The 25644-nt window shown below is 53.5% G+C and overlaps 1 protein-coding gene across 3 annotated transcripts in view; it reads left to right on the forward strand.

Annotated features, from left to right (window-relative positions):
* The first annotated feature begins 5830 nt into the window (after nucleotides 1-5830).
* Spns2 (SPNS lysolipid transporter 2, sphingosine-1-phosphate) overlaps nucleotides 5831-25644 on the forward strand; it is a 37413-nt gene continuing 17599 nt past the window's right edge. The window contains exons 1-2 of one of the 3 annotated variants that reach the window (XR_008719005.1): nucleotides 5831-6311; nucleotides 20276-20341. Coding sequence is in view for 2 of the 3 variants with exons in the window: in XM_055597275.1 (XP_055453250.1) it covers nucleotides 5942-6311; nucleotides 20276-20341 (436 nt within the window). In the remaining variant the exon portion in view is untranslated. The remainder of the gene's footprint in view (nucleotides 6312-20275; nucleotides 20342-25644) is intronic. The other 2 variants (XM_055597275.1, XM_055597273.1) reach the window with 2 other exon arrangements.

The following is a 25644-nucleotide window of genomic DNA, read 5'->3' on the forward strand; positions in this document are numbered from 1 at the left end:
TTCTCCTGTGTCTGGGTGGGCTTGCGAGGTAGAGCTCAGAAGGCTTTATCAGAGAGTCTGACAAGAAGAACTAGCACCTGTTGAAGCTCTGATTTAACCCAATGTCAAGAGGATGTGTTTGCTCTGGCTCCTCTGGGTGGCCGTATCAGTTTTAGTTATGAAGTTGAATGCAAAAAGAGATGGATTGACTACCTAAGGAGGCAGTGTAGGAGGAGCTCACAGAATTGGTGGGAAGGCTGAAGAGCCAGAATTCTTTTTTATCTTATCTTTTAATTTTTCAGAGTTCCAGACATCTTTCCCTATTCTTTTCCCACTTACTCAAGATTTAATGCCCTAGGCATAAGAGTCAGGTTGGGTTAGCTTGGATCCTCTGCCTGTGCCTTGATTCATAGTTCTATTAAGACCAGAAAGCCATGAGAGCTGCTAGGAAGAGAAATGAATTAATTCTGATCATCAAAACCAAATGGCCAGGGGTGTGGGTTAGTGCCTTCCTAGCACTCCTGAGTTTGATTCCCAATGCAAAAACAATGTAAGTTCACACACACACACACACACACACACACACACACACACCTTCAAACAATGACTGCATCTACTGTAACAATTTGGGGGCAGGACACTGGCCTCTCCACAAGGTGAGGAAGAGGCTACACTCAGTGCTCTTCCAGAGACTATTTGTTTCTGATGGTGCCAGGCCATGAGCAAAAGTGACTGAAGCACCTACAAAAGTGTTAAAAATGTTCAAATGAGCCGTGCTTAGTGATGCACACCTTTAATCCCAGCACTCAGGAGGCAGAGGCAGGTGGAGCTCTGAGTTTGAGGCCAGCCTGCTCTACAGAGAAAGTTTCAGAACAGCCAGAGCTACTCAGAGAAACCCTGTCTCAAAAAAAAGCAAATGTTCAAATGATGGAACACGAGCTTCTATGTGAGTGAGGATTTGGAGCCATCTGTTCTGAGCAAAAGAGAGGCTGAGATGAAATGTTCAGAGAAAAACTCATGTGGCAGGCCCCAGGCTGGGGGTAAGGACATTCCAGTGAGTCCTCAGCATGGCAATAGCAGTAGGGGTGCTTTCTCCCCAGAAAGGGTGGTGACCTGCAGGAAAGCTGCTCCAAGCACGGAGAATGAAGTCATTAGGGAGAAATTGCCTTTTCTAGAGGCGCCAGGATTGAAATCTGGCTGGTTTCTGAGTCACTCAGAGCGACAGATATACAATACAAATCAACACATATTTCCTGCACCTGCTAAATGCCATTTGCTTATTCAATCAGCAGACATTCTCTAGGCACCTCCTCTGCACTGGATGATGAGGATGAATCAGACAGGGGGTGAGCCCTTGAGGCTCATGTCTTTTGGGATTGGAGTGGCGGTGGAAGCATACAACCAGAAGAGTGAGTTTGACATGATGGAGGGATATACGTTACAATATAGCCCCAAGGAGGAAGTGAAGCCTGAACTGGATTTGTGAAGGACCAGCTACAGGAGCTAGTCTGGAAGGCCTATGGGCAGAGCCCAACTAAAGGGCCAGGGGAGGGGGTGTGCATGTGACGCTCTCCGTGGTCCTGAACCATCGTTGCTTTAGCAGACCAAGGGCTTTTCAGGTGAAGGGTGGACAGGGACTATAAACAAATGAACCAGTTTTTGCCACTCACTCAGGCTCCAGGAAGTATATGACTGTCAAGTCAGGGAGCTCCGTGTCCTTGGAAGAGATTCTCAGCTGCTTTACCATGAGAAAATATGCTGGAGATATGTAAGAGGCTCTGAGGCCAGAAACACTTGGGTCAGGAGAGTGTTATGAAGCCACAGAGAAATCTGTGGAGAGATTTTGTGCCAGGCATGATGAGGTTACAAATTACTAACAATCACCGTGGGAGAAAGCCTGGGGTACATATGAGAGCAGGCAGTCCAAGCAAGACATCTGGGGGTTCTGAGATATATCAGTGAGCAGTGGGGGACACTGAAATTGAGACTCAACAGGCTATATCTAAATAAGGGATTCAAGTAAGACAGCCACAAATAGCCCACATGACTCTCCTTGGTGTTACTGTGGGTCAGGAGAGAAATGATGCCACAGTAGGAAGCAGATTTGAGAGAAGGATTGCGAGTTCCGTTTGGCATCTGCTGAGCTTAAGGTGAGTGTAGGATTGATAGGAGGATGTATAGGAGATAGATTTTGTGTGAAGCCAGAGCTCGGCAGTGAGGACCGTCTAGAGGTGGAAACCAAGGTATCACAAACAATCACAGGGACCAATGTGAAGCCTGGCCAGAGAGTGTGCAAGTGACAAGAGAAGCCTGAGCCAGGGAGATGCCACCACATGGAGATGGCAGAGGCGAGAGAGAGAAGCTGATCTCCAGATCATCAGCCTCGGTGGAACTCATCGAGGGTTCTCACAGAATGGTCTGTGGGGCCATAGTCTTACAAAGTGTTCTGTGGAAATATGGTAGCTTCTCCCTGCCTCTGGGAGACTTACAAGTACATACTCGTCCTGGTTAGAGTTTCTGTTACTGTGACAGAACATCATGGCCAAAGGCAACTCGGGGAAGAAAGGGTTTATTTCACTCACACTTGCACATCACAGACCATCACCAAAGGAAGCCAGGCAGGAACTCAAGGCAGGAGCCTGGGGGAAGGAACTGAAGCAGAGGCCATGGAGGAACACTTGTCACTGGCTTGTCCTTTATGGTTTGATCAACCTGTGCTCTTATTGTACCCAGGGCCACCTGCCCAGGAATGCACCACCCATGGTGGGCTGGGCTCTCCCACATCAATCATTATCAAGAAAATGTACCACAGGCTTGCCCACATACCAATTCAGTGGGGGCAGTTTCTCAGTTGAGGTTCCCTCTTCCAAAATGACTGTAGCTTGTGTTAAGTTGACATAAATTTAGTCAGCACGCTCATAGCAAAGGATCTGAGAGGTCTCTCAATAGGGAAATAGCTCTGTTTGCCCCACCATTTCCCAAATATGGTTATCCTTGGAGTAACTGCACCTAATGTTCTGTGCCTTACTTGTTATGGAATTTGTTGTTGAGACAACGTTTCACTGTGTAGATCTCACTGGCTTGGAACTGGTGATCCTCCAGCCTTAATTTCTTGGGTTCTGGGATTATAGGTGTGTGCCAGCTCTTGTGTAGTACTTACAGTCTGCAGCTAATGGATATACACCAGAAGGTCCTGGAACCATTGCTGAGTTTTGATTCCCATCATGCCCAGAAGAAAAGAGTCCTGCAGAAAACTGTGGGCAGAGTGATGGCTGACCAGGAAAGCACTGGCTTAGGTGGTAGCCAGACCTTGAGTGGATTGTTTCTTTCCCTGGAGCCTCTCAGTTTTCTCACCACAGAGACAGAAATAATAACCCACAAGTCTGATGGATGTGGTGGCTCATGCCTTAATCCCAACACTTGGGAGGCAGAAACAGGCAGACCTTTATGAGTTCAAGGCCAGCCAGTGAGTTCCTGGACAGCCAAGACTCTATTTCAACCCGCCCCCAAACAAAAACACCCCAGAAGCCCCCTGACCTATATGGTCTTGGAATACTACCAAGAGTTCAAACAAAGTCCTCACCCACTCACAACCACCTAGCCAGAATGGGCGTATTGTTGTTTCTATCCCCCTGCCCATGGATAGAAGCCTGTTATCTTACCCAGGATCAACTCCAGAAACTGCCTTTAAGTTAGAAGTCTCAAACCAGGGTTTTCCCTCACCCCAAATATGAAGGACTCAAAATCTGCTTTCCCTGCTCTAGAACTCAACCAGGGGTGGAGATGAAGGGCCGTGGATCAAAGACCAAAACTTGCCTCCCTGCGCCGGAAATGCAGCCTGGGTAGAATGCAAAGCCGTGAGTGCGCCTCCCTCACAAGCACAGGTGGGCAGCAGCCGGGGCAGACACTGTCCTGTAGCTGGCCTACTCCCACAGCTCTGGCGATCATGGTGGGGGCCCACGGGGCTTCTGGGTCTGCGCTTGTCTGCTGATCACCTGTTACCCCTGGCCACCCATTAAAATCTCCCCCGACTGACTCTGCAAGCCAGAATTCAGCCAGCTGGAAAGAGGCAGCAGGCAACTTTCAGAATGAATCTGTTTTCCTAACCTTCCCCGTCACAGTCGTTCATACTCAACACAGTGAAGCATATTTTTAGTCACTTCACAGAATTTAAAAGACACCTTGAAGGCGCCAGGAAACACCAGCTTGGGGGTTAACTCTGCTCACTGAGATAGAGGAGTGTGTGTGTGTGAGTGTGTGTGCGTGTGCGTGCGCGTGCCTCATGCTGTGTCATTCATTGGCTATGCCATGACTCACTGGCCAACACCTTCACAAGATGTTCCTGTTGTAGACGTGGGCCCTGAAGCAGCCAGCAACAGCACAGAGGCTCCCAGCCTAGAGGATGATTTCAGAGCTCTGGATAGTGCCAATCAGACCATTGACTAGTTGTCTGTTCCTGTTGGGTCACTTTGGTGACCTGGAATCTGTGAAACAGAAACCACTAGATTTCCGAGGGTCTGAATTAATCCTCTCTCTCTCATCTGAACGAAGGGCCTGGCATACACTAGGGAATGTATGTTATACTGGGTTTCTTTTTTAACGTTTATTTATTTAGAGACATGCTGGCCTGGAACCTCAGAGTTGGCCTTAAACTCACAGAGATCCACCTGCCTCTGCCTCCCAAATGATGGAATTACAAGAGTGTACATCCATGGCCAGCATGGATTTATTTTTAATCAAAGCCCCGAAAAGATGAATGACGATGAGCGAGAGCTGCAAGAGAGCTCCTCAGACCCACGTCATGTCTGGGTCAGAGTGGGAAGATGGTTCTGTACACAGGAGCTACCGGGCCATTCTCCGGAGCCGGCAGAAGCCCTCTCCCAACTCTAAGTCTCTAGATTGTCTGACTCACCTTCCCATGATCCCCTGAATCAAAACAGAGACCCAGAAAGATAGTAGAGGTTGTGTCCAGTGTTAAGCCACACATAAGAGCAGATCTGAGGTAGGATCCAGCTTGCTGACTTTCACTAAAGGCTTTGGGGAGATGGTACCCTCGGATAGGCTTTTCCTGCTCCATTCCCTCTCTTCCCCCTAGTTTGTCTGAGAAAAGATCTGTCCTGATTCTGCCTCCCAAGTGCTGGGGTGGCACCATGCCTGGCCCTCCTGGTTTTCTTGGGCCGTAATCTGAGCCCTGGTTCTCACAGCTACACTCTGTGGGGGTAGGAATATGGTCAGGGTGCACACGCAGGAGCGGGCCCACGGTAGGTAGGTCGTGGCCTGGAAAGGGGAGCAATGTACCCCTCATGAGGTCTGCGCTCTGGGTGCACCAATCATGTTTCTTAGGCAGTCCTGTCTAGACTGACGGAATCAGGTGAGTAGCTGCTGGAGCCACCAGCCCTCCAACAGGTACCCCTGTTTTGACCATCTGAGACATTTTCCTTCAAATGCGTAGCTCAAGCCCTGGGCCTCCCTCGGCCTCAGCCAGGAGTCTTCTCCCAGGGACAGGGTGGAAGCTGAGGAGGGTCTAGAGCACCCTACTTCCCTCACCTAACCCTACCCGGTGCCGCCGCAGCTCCCCGCAAGGCCCTGTGCTCCCCAGAGGTCCGCCGCGGCCCCGCTCCTGCGTGCCTTGCGCCCCCGTCAGGCGGGTGGGGCTCTGCGGCCAGGCTCCCCCGCACCCCCCGGGGCAGCACGTGCGGGGCGGGGCTGTGGCTTGAGCCGGGAGGTGATTGGGCGCGGGCCTGGTGGGCGGGCCCGGCCGCAGCTGTCAGAGCCGCGGCGGCCGCGCGTCCGACTGCCTGAACAGTAGCAGCGGTGCAGCCGGGGCTGGAGCCCAAGCGCAGGAGCCGACGGGCCGGGCCGGGATGCTGCAGCGGCGGCTCGGAGGCGCGCGCACGCACTGACCGGGCCCGCGCCGGGCCTCGCGCCCCCCGCGCCCCCCGCCGCCCCGGCCCCGGCCGGCATGATGTGCCTGGAATGCGCCTCGGCGGCGGCGGGCGGCGCGGAGGAGGAGGAGGCGGACGCCGAGCGGCGGCGCCGGCGCCGGGGGGCGCAGCCAGGGGCCGGAGGTAGCTCTTGCTGCGGGGCGCGGGGTGCGGGGGGCGCTGGAGTCGTGTCCGCCGACGAAGAGGTGCAGACGTTGTCCGGCAGCGTGAGGCGGGTCCCGTCCGGACTCCCCAGCATCCCCAGCACCCCGGGCTGCGCAGCCGCTGCCAAGGGCCCCGGCGCGCCGCAGCCCAAACCCGCCAGCCTGGGCCGAGGGCGGGGGGCAGCCGCTGCCATCCTGAGCTTGGGCAACGTGCTCAACTACCTGGACAGGTACACTGTGGCAGGTGAGCAAATGCCCCATCCAGCCCGAGGACCAGAGGCCCTTCCATCCCAGATGCCCTAGGGAGCTTTGGGTTGCCAGCCCCCTAGATCCAAGCCTTCTGGAAAGTCCCTAAGGACCCTCTGTTCAAGCGATGCTCTCGTGTTCCACGGGTCCAATCCAGAGCACCCCACGCTCCCCGTGCCAGGGGCCGGTGGAGTTCCCACCCCTGGAGCAGCCAGCGAGTCCTCGCCAGCCCTTGACGGCCCATCCGTTGTCCTCCCAAAGTCTCATCTCTGTCCCTCTTGCCTTCTCGCCTGTGCGCCCCCTCCCTCCGCAGCGGCAGGTTCCCGGGCCTCTCCTCCTCTTCCTCCTAGCCCAGGCCGTCTGTGCGTGTGTGGCCCGTCTGTTCCTTCCTTCCTCTCGGCCTCCGCCACCCCCCTGCATGCATGCGACCAGTGTGTGCGCCGCTTGCGGGTGTGCACCAAGCAGCCCGAGTGTGCGCGCGCGTGGCGGCGCGGGTGTGTGTGTGTGAGAGCTTGTAAGCGCGTGGCTGACAAAGGCTCAGGCCTGCGGGAGCGGAGGGAGGGGCGGGGCGGGTCCGCGCCGCCTGGGGACCCAGGATGCGGTTTGCAGCTGGCCCTGGCTTGAGGCCTGGAGACGCCTCCTTCTGCTCCATGGCGCTTGGGGCCTGGGGCAGGGCATAGACTTGGGGGCGGGGGTCTAAAGAGAGGCTGCCTCATGCTCCTTGCGCATCTCTGCCAATCAGTCCCAGGTTTGGGACTAAAATGGATACAACTGGGTTTTTATCCTGAATGTGCTTGAAGTGTGACCTTGGGCCAGTTTCAGCTTATGTTTAGGTCTGTTTCCGTTTGTGAATTGATTGATCCCCGGGTCTCTTAGGTGGCTGTGGCTCTGGTATTCTATTCTGCTGGCTTCTCTCCCTGTCTTTGCAGGGGTCAAGACGCAGGGACTTGTCCTAGAGTTGGCCCTGCTTGAGGATAATGCCACTTTGAAAGGAAAAGACTCTGGCCAGGTCGGCCTCTGGGGCTCCCTGTACAGGAGAGCAAGTCTTGGGACCCAACAGTCTAGACCCTAACGAGAGAGGGAAGAGGGACGGGGAAAGGAGATAGGAGGTTTGGATGTTTTGCAAGACGCTAAAGAAAACTCAAGGATGACTGGGAAAAGAGAGCCCTGACAACCGCGTGCCACCTGGCTACCCGGGAATCATCTTTGAGCCTCAGTCTTCTCCTGTGTTGAACAGTTTCCTGTCAAGTGTAAGGAAAGAACTCTAGTGCGAGAGCAGAAATTGCCCCTCCTCCACTTTTGCTTGTACACCCTCTCAGCCTTGGCTCTCTGTCCCTCCATGGGGGTGAACTTGTAGTAGGTGCCAATGGCATCAATTTTTGGCTGTCCCAAAAGACTGTTCCCCTTGCTCTGGTGAGCAAGGGCATAGTGTACCCTCAAGTGTGCCAACCTACCACACAGGTAAGATAATGCCTGGGACTGAGACCTCTAGGTGCCACCTGGTGAAAGCCAGCCAGAGAACACTGGGGCCTTCGCTTTGCGAAGCAGGCCCCCCAGCTGGGAACTCAGGCCTGTGGACAGCTCTATCCAAGACTGCCCAGGGGCTGATCAGCAAAGGCAGTGTTATTCCTCCCTTTCAGCTGGGCCTGGGTCTCTTCTCTCTTAGGTCGGAAGTGTTGATGTGATCTTTAGTGCGGTTATGCTTTCCAACTTGTTTTAGTCTGGCCTCAGACTACTGCTTCTGGGGTTCCTAGAGGAGCCCATGGGCAGGGGCAGAGAGGGGTAGGTGTGATCAAGTGGGCGGGGGCTTATCTGCCTTCACCAATGCTTAGATCAGTGTGGGAGAGTGAGATAGCAGATTTCTGGTGAACCGGTGAGGGAGGGCACAGGGTAGAAAGGCCTGGGAAGCTCTGGACACACACACCTGAGCTGTGCATCCCTCACTGTCCTGCTCAGGGTGTGAGTGTGCACGCTGCCCCCACCTCATCCCCAACACAGCATCATTTCCTCTCCGGAAAAGCCCACCTCCCTTCCGTAATGATGGCTTTCCCTCCCCCTGCCGCTGAGCTCAGTTTTTAGGAATATTTACCGTCTCTATGGCGACTGCTGCGGCTTTCAGGGTCTTGTGCCAGGACCTGAGTCCACCTGTTGCCTGCTGGCCTTCTGGGACAGAGGCAGGCACACAGACTCACTGCTGTGTGTGCACTTTTGATGTTTGTGCCCACCGGCCCCTAAGAACTCCACAGTCTGGCCCCAGCAACCTCATCAAGGCACAGGAGCTTCTGCTTTTCTTTATATCGTTCCTGTACAGTTCTGTTTTCTCATAGCATAGCCAGTTCTGTCCAGAGGAGGACCAAAATTTCTGGTTTTCAGACAAAAAAGAAACAGGTGCAAGTAATCTATTTTATTTGTATGTGTGCACATGTATATATGTATGTGGGTAGGTGTGGGAGCCAGGAGTCAGCCTCAGGTGTGGCTCCTCACAGCTGTCCCCTGTTCTTTGAGGCAGGGTCTCTCAATGGCTATGAGTGCTATGGAGTCACCTGTGACTACAGGAGCACAATCGCATGCTGTTGAGCCTGACTTAAAAAAAAAAAAACTATTTACTTAAAAAAAAGTAAATAGTTTTATGTGTGGGTGGGTGTGGAGGTCAGAGGACACTAACAGGAATTGGTTTTATCCTTCCACCATGAGTTCTGAGAATTGGACTCAGGTTGTTAGTCTTGACAGCAAAGGCCCTTATTCTCCAACCATCTCAGTGGCCTGAGGTCACTTCCAAGGATAAAACTTAGGTCCTCATGCTTCAGGCCTTCATGCTTCAAGCACTCTCAGCCCCAAATAATAAGTTGTATTTAACAGGACATGTTCAACAAATTTGTTTTGCTATTCTGGGGTATTTTGCATTTCCTTTCATACCATCTTCCAAATCATCACAGCCTACTCAGACTCACAGTGGCTGGGGTCACAGAAGAAACCGTGTGGTGTTGGAGTCTTCGCCGCCAAAGTGTGTATCCAGCTGCACTGGTTTACAGCTTGCCCGTTGTGTAGCCATACGGCCATCATCTGAGCCTTCGTGGGCCATGTTCTCCCTCCACATCGGGTGGTATGGAATGAATGAGAATGTACCCACGGCACCTGGGTGGAGGCCAGATACCTGGGAAGGCTTCACAGATTGTCAGCTGCCTGCCCTTTCAGAGGCCCAAGCTGTGCCCCTAACCAGTATGTCCTTCCTCATTCTCTTCCTGTCTGACAGTCCTTTCAGGCTGTCCTTTGGGATACCTTTGTGCGAGCCCCTCCCTTCTGCACCAGGGCTGGCCTCTGTCCTGGGAACCGGTGGCTTCTGCCCCTGTGCCAACATTCCCAGTGCCACCTGTGATCCAGGTAATTAATGGGCTCTCCTGCCCATGGGAACCCCTGAGGGCAGCCAGCCTCAGATTTGGGAAGGACGGCTGGGCCCCCATCCTCTGTTCCTACAGTACTGGTTCAGTTGGATAACATGGAGTTAGCCTGGTCCAGAGCCTTTCCTCCACCCTCTCATGCAGATTCTGGAAAGGAGAACAAAGACACCTGTGGTTTCCAGGCCCAGGGGAAAGTTCCCTTTCTGGCTCTGCTTCCTGGAGCTAGAGTAGCCTCTGCCCTGGGCTCCCCATCCTCCAAGGATGGCTCCTGGAAGCAGGCCCAGCCAAAAAGGGCCGGCCTCTAATTGTGGTTGATGAGTGACTATTTGATAACCAACATCCTTCCCCAACTTCTTCAGAGCACCTGTGCCCTTCCCAAGACCTGTTCCTGTCCCTTTGATCCAGCTTGTGGCACTCTCAGCACCTGGAGTTGAGCGTCATTGTGGGGGCTGGTGAGGAGAGACAGAGCCCTGCCCTGGGGGAGTCCTTTGCTGTCAAAGAAGCTGAGACCAGTATCCATGGCAACCACTCACTAACACAATCCCAGAAGTGATGAGCACAGGGACCCCACCAGGAACACAGGCCTAGCAGGCATGGGGCTTCCCTTGAGCCTTAGGGCTGAGTCCTGAGTTGTGGTATCAGGCTGGAGCTCACTCTCCTACCAGCTTTTTGTTCCCTTGTCTAGTTGAATCTATTAGGGCAGACATATGGGGAAACTGAGGCCTAGGGTATCAGGACTCACTTCTAGGCTCTGTGACTGCTACTCTGAGTAAAGATAGTCACTCTGAGAGTAAACATGCTTCTTGCCACCTTGGTGGCCTTGTCCTGGCTGCTGCCACGTCTGCTCTGGGGAAATCCCTCCTTGGGCTCTAGGTGTGGTGTCCAGAGCCCATCTTCCTGGTGGCTGTGCCCAGGTAAACTTCACAGTCCTGGAATGCCGGGTGACTCAAGGCCGGCTGGCAGTCCCATGCCCTGCTTCCTCCTCAAGGCTCTTCCTCTTGTTCCTGCCAGCACCTCTACTGCTGACCTCTCAGAGGTCAGCACCTCTTAGAGGAAGTGCTCGGTCCCTTACAGCCCTGGCTGGGCTTCAGTGTCCCGTTTTGTGGTTGGGGCAGGAAGGCTGCAAGGGCTGTGGGTCACAGCCTGGTCTGCGATGGAGGCTTCTGTGGACACCAGGGACTGTTTGGAGAGGGGAGACCCTCATCCCTCCCCCAGATCCTTCAGCAGAGGAAGTGGCTTTTGTTTCTGCCTGGGCGTGGGGGCCTGAAATCTCCAGGTCAGACAGAGATAAGAACAAAGGAGGCAAACAGAATACTGGTCTCATCCCCAGGCTCTGAGTGGCTTCTGGGCTAATGTCCTGCTACTTATTGGCTTTGCCAAACTAAACCATCTTTGCTGTGTGATTCAAGGTGTCTCCTATCTCTGAATCTATATGCAATGATTTTGTCTTTCTTGTTTTGTCACTCCAAGGGTGTAGTGGGCACTTGGTCTCAGAACAGCTTTTCTGCTGGCCCTGGCTCTCCCTGGATCTCCCTCTCTCAGGACCATCAGCCATGGTCCCCAGGAGCTGTGATTACTGGCTCTGTCTCCCTGTGGCTCTTGGTAGTGTCTGCCCTTGATCCACAAAGTTTTCATCTTCTCTGGTCTTAGCCAGGTGTCTGACACTTTTTTTTTAATTTATTTAAAAAAATTTTTAGATGTGCTGGGCAGTGGTTGGTGGATGCCTTTAATTCCAGCACTCGTGAGGCAGAGGCAGGTGGATCTGTAAACCAGAGGCCAGCCTGGTTTACAGAATGAGTTCCAAAACAGCCAAGGCTACACAGAGAAACCCTGTCTAGAAAAATCAAAACAAAAAAAATTAAGATGTAGTTATTTTATGTGTGTTTTGTCTGCATGTGCATCGCATGCCTGCCTCCTGCTCTGGGGGAAGAGAAGAAGGGTCAGATGCCCTGGAACTGGAGTTAGAGATGCTTGGGGGTCACCATGTGGGTACTGGGAACTGAACCTGGGTCCTTTGTAATGCGAGGGAAACAAATGCTCCCAACCACTGATACATCTCTCCAGCAACCCCTTTTTCCATTTTGAGACATAATCTCATGCAGCCCAGGCTGGCCTTTGAACTGCTATGTAGCCGAGGATGACTTTGGACTCCTGATCCTCTTGCCTCTACCTCCCAAGTGCTGGGATTACAGGCGTGTGACGCCATCCCTGGTTTAGTGAGTACTAGGACTCAAACCCAGGGCTTCAGCATGCTAGGCAAGCACTCTAGCCGCTGAGTTCCACCCTCAGCCCAGCTCGAGGTTTTAGTTATTTAATTTAAAATTTTGCATTTATGTGTCATGTGTGTGCATGTGCTGTAGCATGCTTGTAGAAGTAGGACATACAGCGATTGCTTCTTTCCTTCCACAGTGTGGATGTCAGGGGCTGCCCCCTGGTCGTCAGGCTGGGTGGCAGCACCTTTCCCTGCCGAGCCATATCTCCTGCTTTTAAACTGCCTTTCTTGTGTGTTCGTTTCCATCATGGCACATGTGCCCTCAGTAGGGCCACTATCTCCCTCCCGACTCAAGAGGATGATATATCCGTGATCCTGGTGTGCATGGGAGGCTGGCACAGGCTGGGTAGCACTTAGATGATCCAGCCCTGCCAGCCTCAGAATGCCTTCTGTGGGGTGGGTAGGGCACTGGTTAGCTGGACAGGTAGAGGCTCAGGGCCCTGTGCAGAGGCTTGGGCCTCCATGGCCATGGCTAGCTTGTGGATTCTGCCCTTTTATACTGGCTAGGGTATATGATGCGCCTGTAGGATGGAATGAAATGAGAGGAAGTGGGACAAGGCTGGCCTTGTCTTCAGCCTGGACATGGGGGCCTCCTCACCCCTTGTGGAGCCACTTCTGGGCATTCAGGAGTTCACGGTGGTGGCTTTCCCTGTTTCACCTATGGATGAGGCTGGCCCTGGCCTTGCGGTGAGATCCTGTGAAGCAGAGAGCTGGTCTGCTTGAAGTCAGGTTCTCTCCTGTTGGCTAGGAGGGGGTGAGCAGGCAAAGACAGTGCACTGCCAGAGCTGTGGACAGGGGACACAGGCCTGGTCTCCTACCTCTCCTTCTGCCCTCAACTCAGTTGCAGAACTTTCCTGAGTCTCCCTGCACCCAGCTGTGGTCTCCATGTCACTGCTGAGTGAGACTCCCAGGCAACGATCAGGATTTGGCTGAGTAGACTATGCAGGGCCGGGCCTGGGCTGGGGGGTTGGCTTCTGTCAAGCATGTGAGGACAACTGGTGTGGGTGTTGAGGGGAGACTTGGACTGACAATGTGAGTCTCAGCAAAGCCCCAGAGGTTGGAAGCCAGCTCAGCCCTGCTCCTGCTTGCTCCCTGGCTGTTGTTCCATGTACCTCTGAGATATGAAGACAGAAGTCCCCCACGCTCTGTGGTCACTGGTGCAGGACACAGAAGGCTTGAACCAACCCTCTTATCTTTTCCCTATTCTCTCTGCTCTGAGCCTTGGCTTCCTATCACCTCTGATGGTCATACTGCCACACCTCTGGGGGTCAAGATAAGGCTGTGGCCACCTTGTCCCTGGTCGTTGGTGATCTGGGGAGTTGCCGGGCCAGGCCAGGACTGTGTGGCTAGGCTGGAAAGGAGTGGCTATGCAGTGCCCCCAAATTGCTAAGGCTGAGTCTGGTTCCAGGAAAGGCAGCCCCAAATGATAGAGTAGAACCACAGGCCAGTGGCTGGCCCCACCCACCCTGGCAGGAGTTTCCGAGGAAAGGAGGTGCATCTCCAGGGCTGTTGGAGGTCTGTGGAGTAGGGAGGGGTTTTCCTACGGTCCAAGACTCCATCCAGTCTGGGGCGCTTTCCCAACATGCTCTCAGCCAAAAGACACCCTAGACTGTCCAGATATTAATGGCCTAGCTTTGCAGGGCAGTGTTGGAGAAGCAGGCCCCACATATATGAGAACATGCCCGGTGAAGACCTGTTGGGATGCTCTTTAAATCAGCAGCAGAAGCTCTGGGAAGGGAGCAGATGAGTTGTTCAGCTTGCTCCTAAAGGACAGGCCGGGGTTGAGAGTGTGTGCGCCTGGGCTGGGTCTCCAGGCTGTGGCTTCCTGGCCGTAGCCACCCAGAGCCAGGCTCTTGAGCCTCTATAATTACCAGGGTAGAAGCTGCCAAGCACTGGATGGGAAATACTCCCACAGGGAGCCAGTGCTGAGGCCTCCACACAAGGACCAGGTTTCTGAGGGGCCCTGGCCAGGCAGTGTGGCACACCCCATCAGGTCCCGAGGACCTGCTTTTCCAGGTTTCTGCTGCATTTCAGAGAAATACGAAAAGAAAACCGAAAGGACAGTTGTCTGGGCTGAAGCTATATCCTACCTACTACGTAGTGATCAGGGATGATCAAATGACATGTATGAAGCGCCTACCATGTGCCAGTGTTCCAAACATTTCACATGGGTTAAGCTGCTCAAGCCCCGTAGGAATCGTGGGGTGCAAAATCACGTCATAAGGATGAAAACTGTCTTAGAGAGGTTATATGGCTTTCCTAGAGTCACAGAGCAGGGACGGCAGAAAAGCTAGGATGTAAACTCAGATGGTCTGGCCCTGAGACTAAGCCAGCTGCTCCTTCGGGAGAGGCTAAGGCAGGTGAGTGTGCCTCGGGGGACACTCTGGATAACTAAGCAGAAAGAGCCCTCAAGATTACTCTCTTGACCTTGGCTCCGAGTCTGCCTAAGGCAGGGCTTCCAAGGACAGTGCTGCTTTTTATCTTCTTGGGGGAGGGGGACCAAAGGGTTGCACCTCTCCACCCTGCAATGTGGCCTTTTTACATTTGGCCTCTTGAGGGATCTGGTATGGACAGGATGGGATTGGCTGGAGGAGGCCTGGCATCCCAAATCAGGGGCTGGTCTTTGGGGCTACTGGCCATGAGTGTCTGCAATGGCTGGAATATGAGTAGGGTTCGAGGGTGTCCAGCTCTAGGGTCCCCGCAGGGTCATAGGCTGCACCTCACCAAAAGCCTCAGAGATGGAAAGGATACTCTGGTGGGTGTGACCTTGGGTCTGAACCTTGAAAGATAAAGTGGATCTTAACAGGTAGCGCTGGACATCCCAGGAAGGGGTATGGCGGGGCTATGACGGGCCAGTCATGGGGCTTCTGATGTGCATGACCGGGGACTTTTGGCCACTGTGTTTATAGATTCTTGGTACTGAGGAGTCAACCTGGAGCTTTGTGCATGCTAGGCAAGGGCTTTGCTACTGAGCTACAACCTCAGCCTTCTTTTACTTATAAAAAATGAATTTTTATCTTTAGACAGGGTTTTTCTGTGTAGCCTTGGCTGTCCTGGACTCACTATGTCGATCAGGCTGGCCTCAACTTATAGAGATCCACCTGCCTCTGCCTCCTGAGTGCTGAGTGCTCAACTCTCTTCTTACTTTTTATTTTGAGACACTGTCTAAGTTTCTTGCAATGGCTTTAACCCTTTCATCTTCCTGCCCTAGCCTCCCAAGTAACTGGGTTTATAGGTGTACCCCCAGGCCTGATGAGGGGGGCCATATTGGAAAGCAGGTACCCTTTAAGAGTGACTGAAAGTCTTGGGCAGGTTTTCAACCAACCTGGTTTCTCCATTCTGTCTATTTATTCCGGAAAGGGGGGGGGTAGGGAAGTGAGTGGTAACAGCTAGAGCTTGGTGCTGTGTGTCTGTGTCTGTGTCTGTGGACATGCATGCCAGTTCAGGTCAGATCACAGAAGACTTGAGTTTAGACACCTAGGCTTTATTTAGGCAGCAATGGAGAACCACAGAAGGCCCTGGGCAGCCATGGGCAGTGAGTGAACACCTCAGAGAACATGGCACACGGCTCACAGCACATGGCAAGCACTCTTCACCCTGTTCTGTTATCGCTGAGCCAGAGGCTGAGTCAGCACATCTTGAGGAAGTTGTGGGTGATTTTGAGGCATGGCCAAAATCATGAATCCCCCAGGCTACAGCATTGGCCCCTTGAGTCCAGAAATAGCCTTGAGGGTTCTAGAGCCTCAGCCTAGAACCTGGAACCCAGTCAGCAACTGCTGTGTTTGTGAGGTCTAGCTGCAGGAGGGATGAGCAGGTGCCAGCAAGGATTAGAAGCAAGGACATTGCCACTGGGCCAGGCAATGAAGAAGGGAAGACACTGGGGCTTATTCATGGGCTAAGGGCGCTAGGGAGGGCTCCAGGTGACTCCTAGGGTAGCCTGGGTTGTTCAGCAGTCTGCACAGGATAGAGCCAGCTAGAAGCTGCCGAAAGAGGCTGGGAAATTGAAGGATAAGAGGAGAGTCTGGGGTAAACTGCCAGGAGTGTGGGGGAGGCGGTGGGAGTGTTGTCTACCCTGACTAAGGACACAATTATTTTTGTCTTGTTTTGTGTGGAGGGTCTCATATAGCCCAAGCTGGCCTCGAACTTGATAAATAGCCAAGGATATCTTGAACTTGTGATCCTCTTGTCTCTCTACCTCTTGAGTGATGGGATTAGAGGTGTCATGTGCCACCACACTTAGTAGATGGGGTGCTGGGAATCAGGGTTTTGTGCATGCTAGGCAGGCAGTCTAGCAACTGAGCCACATCCTCAGACCCATGCGGGGGGAAGTTTCAAGAGCTGCTGCTGTGAAGAAGGACGGGGTGCTAGCCAAGGGGACAGGTTGGGGTGCACCCACAACCGGGATGTGAAAGGCATGGGATGCCTGGTGGAGGCAGATGCCGGGAAGAGGCTGACCTTTTGCAGAATCCTTATGAGGAGAGGAGAGCTTCCCTTGGGGATTTGTGAGGGGTGTGATGGCTGTGAATGTGGCTGGGAAGCCCCTGTGAATTTGGGTTGGGCGGCCTCCTGGAAAGGCTGGTCTATGGCTGGAATAGGTGGGGGCTGTGCAGGACAGGAGCCTCACCTTGCTGGCTCCCTGGCTGGAACTGGTGGCCCAGGGGGCTGGGCTTGGGCTGAGCTGTGGGAAGCTGCTCCTGGGCGTGAGGCCCATCCTGTGACCCAGCAAACCTCAGCCTCCAGGAAAGACTAAATGTAAGGCTGTGGTAGAAAAGGGAGGATGTGTGTGTGCGCCTGAAGCCCAGAGGAAAATGTGAACCAGTTGTGAGCTGCCATGACACATGCTTCCCGCATCAGTGGCTACTGGGATCCTGTGCTCTTGTCACCCTGCCTCCCTCCAGGCCAGAAAGAGAGCAAATGACCTAGAGATGCTCAGAGGGGCAAGAGCTCTTTTGATGCAGCCCCTGCTCCCCAAGAAAGTTACTCTGGCCTTACAGCCACAGCTTTAGGGCAGGGGCAGAGGGGTTCCAAGCTTCCTGTGTCCTGGCTCTAGACTTCCGAGGATGTCCTTGGCATCATGGCTGCCCAGCTGCATGTGGAAAAATGGAAAAGTCAGGGAAAGCTTCCTGGAGGCAGAGGCAAATGTCAAGCTGTAAAAACACTGAATGGGGACTGACCAGCTGGAAGGTTCTATGGATTTTGATACAACTTCCTCTCCTGAAAGAGTGGTCTCTTTACTTCAGACCATGCCCTTTTTTTGGCAGTGGGTGGACAGCCACAGCCTCAGGATGGGGAGGAGGGGTTAATTTCCTTACCCGCTCCTGATTACCCATCCTAATTTACCCAACACCGAAGCTGTCATTGTTGTGGTCCCAGAGCTGACTCACCACGACCTGTGCCCTACCCATGGCCACCCATCAAACTGAACATCCTCCCCACCCACACGGTCTCTGGGGACCAGCTCTGGGCCCTGAGCTAGGGGATAGCGACAAAGCAGGAAGAGGCTGGGTGGCAAGAGAGCCTCGGCTTTTCACCACAAACCTAGTGACTGGAGGAATCTGCCTTTGGTCTTTCACCTGTCTCTAGACACTGGAATTTTCAAGATGATTAGCATATTTGGCATGCTAATGAGTTGACTGACAGTCCTGACCCCAGGGAGCCTCCGTGTAGAAGCTGGTCACTGAGGGCCCAGGCAGGGTTGGAACGTTGATCACCGCTGGCCAAGAGTTCAGCGAGTCAGGTCTGTGTGACAGCCTCCGAAAAATCCCAAAGGGCTGGACAGCTGGCCGCTGGGAGGTGAGGCGGCCCTGTGCCACTCCCCAAGTGTCTCAGCGAAGGCATTGTTCTACGTGTATTCTGTCACAGACTGTGTGTGTGTGTGTGTGTGTGTGTGTGTGTGTGTGTGTGTGTGTGTGCGCGCGCGCGCGCGCACGCACTCTAAGTTCTGTGAGCTGTGTTAGCAAATGAATTGAATTTGGGAGTGTGGGAATCTCACAGGACAGCCTGGGGCTTATGATGGGCACCTGCAATGGGGAGCAGCTTGGGACTGCTTCACCCTGGAGGGGTCTGATGCTTCCTCAGGTGGATATTGTCAGAGCCGAAGTGATTGTTTCCTCCCGTCGTCCTATCTGTTACAGACACCATGGCTTGTGTGTTGTGGGACCCCTGCCTGGACATTTGCTCCCAGAGGCCATCTATTATGAGAGTACGCTGACAGAAACAAAGTTTGTTTTTTTCCCTTCAGTATTTCAAGAGCTGAGGTCCCAGCCGCTGATGTGCAGAGCCGAGGCGCGCTGCGGCAGTGGTCCCTCCTCTCAGGTTTACTTTACTCATGTGCGTGGTGGAGGTGGCAACTTGAACACCAGGCAAAGGGCCTTGAGAGCCTTTCCATACCAGGATTTACCAGGGAGCAATTGCTAAGGATATAAGTCAGGAGCTCACCCATGACCCTGTGTGTCTTCCCCCATTGAACTAACTCATCCTGTGCCATCTTTGGGAGGGTGCTAATATCAGAATGGACCAGGAAGCGCTGGACTTTGGCTGAGGTGGTAGGAGGGAGAGGAATGAGGCAGGACTGAGACTCTTCAAGGAGTCACAGGATTACTGCAGTGAGCCTCGGGCCAGGGTAAAAGAGGCATTTGGAGTGGGAAGCAGGCACTAGGTAGTTTGGGAGGGGGAGCTGTCAACCAAGAAGTGACGTGGGAAGGCAGGGTAGCTGTGGACCTGTTTGTTGTCTGTGACGAGCCACACGTGACAGTGGCTGAGAGAGAGCCACTGGCTCAGGAGAGAGAACAGGCTTTGGCTGGGAGGTGAGTATGGGTGATTCCCCAGGGTTGAACCCGTTGGTGCTGCCTCTTGGCCTCTGCGGCTGGTCAGGGCACCTCTGGTCCCATGTAGTGACCCTGGCCATCCGCAGGCCTAGCTCCTACTACCCAACTTTGTGGCAAGGGCATTGCCCCATTAGACCTTGATTATTAAGTCATTAGCTGGGCCTCGCACTGCCTCTTCATTAGGGTAATTATGGAGCATCCACTCAGGGAATTAGAGAGGAGGCTGCTTTCTTCCGGCTGTCAGGCTGCCAGCCACCAGCCAGGCCTGGTCCTCCAGCCAGGGAGATGGCCCAGCCTCCCAGCAGGGTCTGGAGAGGGACAATGACACTTGGTGCCCCACCCCATCTACCATACAAAACCCAGACGCAGTGCTCAGCAATCTCTGTCTCCACTTTCCATGTTGGTAACTCTGAGACTATGGCCCAGTCTCCTGCACCTCAGTGTCCTCATCTGTCTGGTGGGATAACTGTGGGAGTCTCACAGGGCTAGATGAGTAACCCAGCAGCACAAACTGCACATCTCAGTAATGCTGTTATTGTCAGAGGAAGCTCTAGGGTCCCCAAGGGCCTCCACTTTCTGTGCAGGCAGCTGTTGACGGGAAGGCGTCGCCTCTTCCTCTTCTCTTCCTAACCCCTTCTCTGTGGTAAAGGACTGCGGCCTAGTGTCGGTCTGTCCACAGAGATAACCCGGTGGGGTCTGGGGCTGAGCTGCTAGGGTTGTGCTAACTCTGGGTACTTGGCTAAGAGCTACGGAAGTGATCTGGGGTCAGTCACCCCCACGCAGCCATGGCTCTGTCTGTCAGCAATGGACAGCTTGCAGGTTGACTGAGCCGCAGGGGAGAGCAAAGGTGGTACACTGGGAAGCAGTCCTGGCCTCTTGGACCTTCCCCAGCCTGGAGCCTCCCTGAGTCCTGGTCATGAGAGCAGCTGGCTTGAATGGTTTATGTGTGCGTGTGTGCGTGCGTGCGTGTGCCCGCCCGTGCATATGCTTGCACAGAGGGGCATGAGAGCCTGTGCGGATGCTGCCTTAAGCCCCTTTGTCCCTGTTTAAGCCACTGGTTGTCTCCACAACTGACTGAAGCTGCACTCTGCTCCTTATCTGGGGACTTTGTGAATGGCGGAGAGCAAGGCCTGATCTCTCGGCCAGATCGAGCCACAGGAAAGGCAAAGGTCAGCCTTATTGAGGTGGAGGAGCCTTGCTCTGCTTTATACTTCAGGATCCTGCCATGGCATCTTGGACATCTTGCCTAGGCTGAACATGGGAGGTCCTCAGTAGGGATAGGAGGGAAGGCTGGAACTCCAAGTTTCCCAGCGGTTCTGCTAGCCTGGGCAAAAGTGGAGGCCACATCAGGGTAGGAGTGCGGGGGAGTGGGGAGATGGGCCAGGCTGGTCTGAGGTGGGCAGCTAGGGGTAATGAGGACGGCTTTGCATCGTACTCTGCAGTAAGCACCCTCTGTCTCCTCTAGGTGTTCTTCTGGACATCCAGCAGCACTTTGGGGTCAAGGACCGGGGTGCCGGCTTGCTGCAGTCAGGTGAGGCCTGTTCCTACCTCACTCTCTGCCCAGGGGTAGAGATGCTGCTCAGCCTTCAGACTCTTGGTCTATTCTGTCCTTGCATCAGAATGTGGGTGGACATTGCAGCAAAGTCCCGCTGTAGCTACTGTCCTTCTAAGCCTCAGCTTCTTGTAAAACAAAACACATGCATCTGCCCCAAGTGAGTATAAGAGAAAATGGAAAATATGGGGTTAGGGCCAAAGCCCACCACAGTGACCCTCCCTTTGGACTCTAAGACATCCCTGGTAGCCAGTGTCTTGCTTAGTTGTTAAAAGAGAGCTAGTGATGCCAGCTGAGGCTCCATGGCTGTTCCTGTCGCTGCTCCTCCTTCTACTCCTTCATTCTGATCCACTTAGGAGTCACCTCTTGAATGACAAGGGATGCCACCACCTGTCAGCTTCTGAGGAATGTGAGGTCGTGAGTCCCTGCTTCCCCTTCCTGGGACCTAAGCTCCTCTTCTGGGCTGTGGTGAACACAGCAGAGGCTGCCGAGAAAAATCACAGTCAGCTGTCTCAGCCTGTCAGCATCCCTTCTGGAGAGACCGTGTCTCCCTTATCCTTGCCTTACCCTTCAGGGCCCCATAGGGTCTGTACTCTTGGCTCCCTGGCCTCCCCACTGGCCTTGGCTAGACTACCATGACTTAAACTGGCTCTTGAAGGCCTGCTGGAGGTTCAGTCCAGTATGGGATCCCAGGATGTCTGGTCCTGACTGGGCTCCAAGCTCACTGTGTGGCTGCAGCTTGTCTCTGGGACCTTGGTCCTGGAGTTCATCTGGCTGTGAGCTCTAGGCAGGCTTGTGTGTAGGAGAGCTCTGGTTTGCATTCCAGCCCAGGAACCCTTCCCCAGCCTGGTTGTTCTGGGAGGGTGGGGGTGGAGGGAATCTGCCTTGGAACCTGCCTGACCTGTCTAGGTGGCATTCCATATGCACAAAGGCCTCTAGAGCTCACAGAATGACATGGCATGTAGCCCACAGCCCACGCCCTTCAGCGAGTACCCAGACCCTTGTCTCTGGGCAAAAATCCTGGATAGGGTCTTATGGCTTAGAGGCACCTATTTACTGGCTCTAAACCGTGAACTAAGTAGGGGCAAGGGTGTGTAGTCTCATGTCCCCATGGTGGTTAGGTCCCTACCCTAGCAGCTGTGAGCCCAAGACCTTCTTTCCCCTTCCTGACCTCTCTGGCTGGGTCCCTCTGTGCACAGTGATCACCCGGAGGAAGGGGTCCTGGCCAGTGGTACTATGGAAAGAGTGGACTACACAGCTTTCCTAGACCCTGGCCCACATGGTCCCTGAGTTTTCAGGAACCTGGTGAACCTCGTCCCTCTGGTCCTAGCTTTGCTGGTGATCTGGAGAGAAGCTGTACCCCAGCTTCCCTCATCAACTGCGCTGACTGTGTTCAGTCCTACCTGGCCTCTCAGGGACATGGAAGGGGGGGATCAGCCCCAAAGAATGTGGCAGGCCAAGCTCTGATCTCTTCAGCAGTACCTCCCAAGCTGGATGCTTGCTTTCTGAGAGGGCACGTGGCATGTGGTGCTGACTGAGCTCCAGGGACCAGGACGGAAGTAGACAGGCCCCTGCAAGTGTGGTCTCCTTGGATTCTTCCAGAATCCTAAAGGCTCCCTTTGCCAAGTTTACTTGCTGGTGAAGGAGGTGGTCAAGAGAGGGGAGCAACTTGCTGAGGTCTTGTTGCAGATGGACCCTGTCTCTGCAGGTTGCTGCCCTTGCGGTTTATAGACTTTGAATGTCTGGCGTCACAGTGTCCCCACAGTGGGAACCTCTGGGCCCTGAGAATTCCCAGCCTTCTCAGAGTCTTGTGCATCTTTGCCGTCATGGCATTGACCTGCTGTTTACTTGACACTGGATGGCTCCCCACAGTCCTCACCCTGTTGGACATTTGAGCTAAGAAGCTGGACAAGCTCAACCAGGATGTGACTCAGTGGGTACCACAGCAAGGCACCTAATTGGCCTATGCCCCAGGCACCTGTCTCTTCCCTGAGCCTGATAAGGTCAAAGCTGGTGGAGGGTGCCAGCAAGGTGTTGCTGCTTGCCCTGATCAAAGGGCCAGGGCTGAGAACAGCACCAGCTTATTTGTGGGCTCTAGGGGCTTTGGGGCTAGGAGGCATGTGAGGAAATAGAGGGTTTGGCTTGGGCCTGCCCTTTCTGTTGCCCCCTGGGAAGGTGTTCATCATCAGCATCCACTTGCACACTGCTGCTGGCTCAGCTTGGCGTCTGTGGCAGAGCACAGTAGAGCTCTAGCCATTGGGGGATCCCCATAGCCCACACTGAAAGGGGTAGCAGCTACTCAACCTGTTGCCTGGCATGCCCTGGGCTAGGTGTTACTCATGCTTAGACCCTGCCAGCAAGCAGGTCCCCTCTGTCAGGGGGAGTAGAAAATGCCACTCAGTTACCGCTCAGGCTCAGGATCCACTGTGGGAGGCTTGGTAGATGGCAGAGTGTGCGCCTAGCTGGAGCTGGTGGAAGATGGGAAGGGATTCCCTGAAGAGGGAACATTTCAGTGGCTTTTTCATGTATGGGAAAGGATATCTAGTTTGTCAGTAGATGTCAGAGCCCCAGCCCCACTCCCACCCCCACCCACCCACACCTTGCTCTCCAAGTGCCAAGAAATATGAAGAGAAAACCTGTTTAAATTTCATAGCTGTACTTGAAAGCTAAAGCTAACAGGGAATTCCCAGGTGCCAGAAGCAAAGAGCTGAAGTCAAAAGCTAGCCCAGGAGATGGAGCTGAAATCATGTGTTTTAGAGCACTCGGGGCAGGTCTATGTGCTGGGCATTTGGCAGTGTTTGTAATGACATTTTCTCAGAATTTCAAACATACTCAAAAGCTGGATAGCACAACAGGCTTCCCCCATGTACTAGTTCTCAGTTACATCAGTGCATTGCTGGGGGATTTTTTTACCTGAAGCTTAGGTCAGTGCTGCCTTGGGTTTCCAGGGACAAGAGGCTGACTCAATTTCTCCTCAGAACTCAGGCAAGCTCCCTGATCCCAAGTTTGGCCAGGCTGGCAGACAGTTTCTGTTTCAGGCATGTGTTTTCTGCCGGCCTCTGACTTTTCTGCAGAGTCTGGTGCCAGTGCCAGCACCCTTGGGCCTGCTACTTTTTCCATGTAAGCCATCTGTTTCCAGGGACCCCAGGAAAAGCAAACCCAAGTGGCTCTTTTAGGGAAACCTTCACCATCCAGAGCCAGCACGGACACAGGCAATTGCTCAGGCAACCTTACATTTAAAACGAACAATGCATACAGCAGGAAGGGTGTGTGATGTTGTGGTAGAATGGCCTCCAGGGCCAGGGCCTTGGATTCTGTTCCCAACACAAGGGATAAAAATAGAGGCCAGAGACAACTCATCTTTGTGAGAGGCAGGCATTTGGTCCTGGAAACAGCCTGAAGAACTACAGAGAATAGTCTTGTTTTTAATGACTTAAAAATAGTTATAACTAGCCAGGTATGGAAGCTCACACCTGAAATTTTAAGCATTTAAGAGAGATAGGCAGCAGGAGTTTTGGGCTAACCTGGGCTACAGAACACATTCTAGGATAGCCTGAGCTAGAGTGAGATCCTGTCTCAAAAAATCCCTAGGAATGCTTAGTCTGCAAAGCTCAAAGGAAGTTATTTGTTAATATATATGATATATATATATATATAGTAAAAAATGAACAGAGAACAGGAAGATGTTTAAAATTCCTGAAACTAATAGAAGTAAAAAAATTAAGTGTAGAATAAGGTGACAGTTAGATGACTTACTGAGTAAACTAGACCTAGCTGAAGAGGAAATAAACAGATTAGAAGGTGAATCTGAGGGAATTAGCGTCGGTGCGGGGAAGGGCAGTGAGTATGATGGCTGTTTGCGATGGTCTTTGTGACCTGTGGTTGGTCAGCCATGAGCTTCCACATGGGGAGAATGGAGGAAGGGGAGGCAGAAGAATCAGTAAGACATTCCTGTGAAGGGTGTGAAGGCTGGGCTAAGGGTCCTGGGTCTGTGTCTTGGAGCAATGGGGAGCCAGGAAGGGCTTAAGAGCAGGCGGGTCTGTGCAGTTTCACCCATACACTCACTCTGTTGCTCAGTGCACAAATGGATGGCATAAGAGGTTGGAGGCTGCTCAGGGCCTGAGTGTGTGGGGCCACAGGAAGTGCCAGGATGGGACAGGGATGGAGGAAGAGCTGGCTCAGAACAAAACCACACAATGTCTTTAGGCCTTGCTGCTTTCTCATCTTTATCAGCCCAGCAACCTGCTCCACTGGCTTCACAGACAAGCTGGGTAGCTGTACAGCCATCCTCCCAGGGGCCAAAAAACCCCACCCACCTCTGGCCAGAGAGGCCAGCACAGGCTTTCTGTCTGAAGTAGAGTATCAAGAGAGCAGTGGTGCTGTTCTTCCTTCCTGAGGGCTGAGTATGGAGGGACTCCATGTGTGTCCTGTATCTTCCTCATCCGCTGGGGTGGCCTGGGTTGGGCCTGGATGGCAGAGGCTGCCCACAGCTGTCTGAGCATCCTCCCTGCCCACAGAATGTAGAGGGTGGTATGTCTTCTTGAAATAGCAGCCAGATGGAATCTGGACTTGGAAAACATAACCCTGGTCCAGCAAGGCCAGGCAGGGGCAGGAGGTAGGCTCCAGGGCCACATGGTTCCTCTAGCCACCACCTTGCCAGCTCCTACTCTGCTGCTGCTTTCTGGGGTCAGGCAGGTGACCCTGCCTATGTGGTGGGGTAGGGCTACAGCTGTGGTTGCCTGTCAGCATTCAGAGCCCTGTGAGCTTTGCTCCCACCTTCTGAGCCCTGTGTCGGCCACAGGAGCTAGATGGCACCCTAGGCATGTCATTCAATGTGCCATCTGTCTTATTTTTCTTTTGTGGTGCTGGGAATCAAAGCCAGGGCCTGGCGCGTGCTAGGTCAGTGCTCTGGCACTGAGCTTCCTGAGCAGTTTTCATTTCACTTTGAAGCAAGGCCTTTGCTATGTAACTCAGGCTGGCCTGGAGCCTGCTCTGCAGCTCAGAGAGGTCTCAAACTTGCAATCCTCCTGCTTCAGTCTCTTAAGCTCTAGGATTACTTGTGTGAATCATCCATGTGCTAGATACTTGGCAGTAGTGTACACGTGTACACGTGTACACGCGTACGTGGGTGTGCGTATGCGCGTGCGCACACACACACACACACACACACCCCGCTCAGGCTCCCTTCCATCTCTTTCTGATGGCCTTGAGCCAGTTCTGTGAAGGAGAGTTAGGCTTGGTGTCTGAGCCATGATGCTGAGCTGACCTCCTCCCATTAACAG

The sequence above is a fragment of the Psammomys obesus genome, unplaced genomic scaffold (assembly GCF_907164565.1).
Source record: "Psammomys obesus unplaced genomic scaffold, mPsaObe1.curated_primary_1811, whole genome shotgun sequence".
NCBI lineage: Eukaryota > Metazoa > Chordata > Mammalia > Rodentia > Muridae > Psammomys > Psammomys obesus.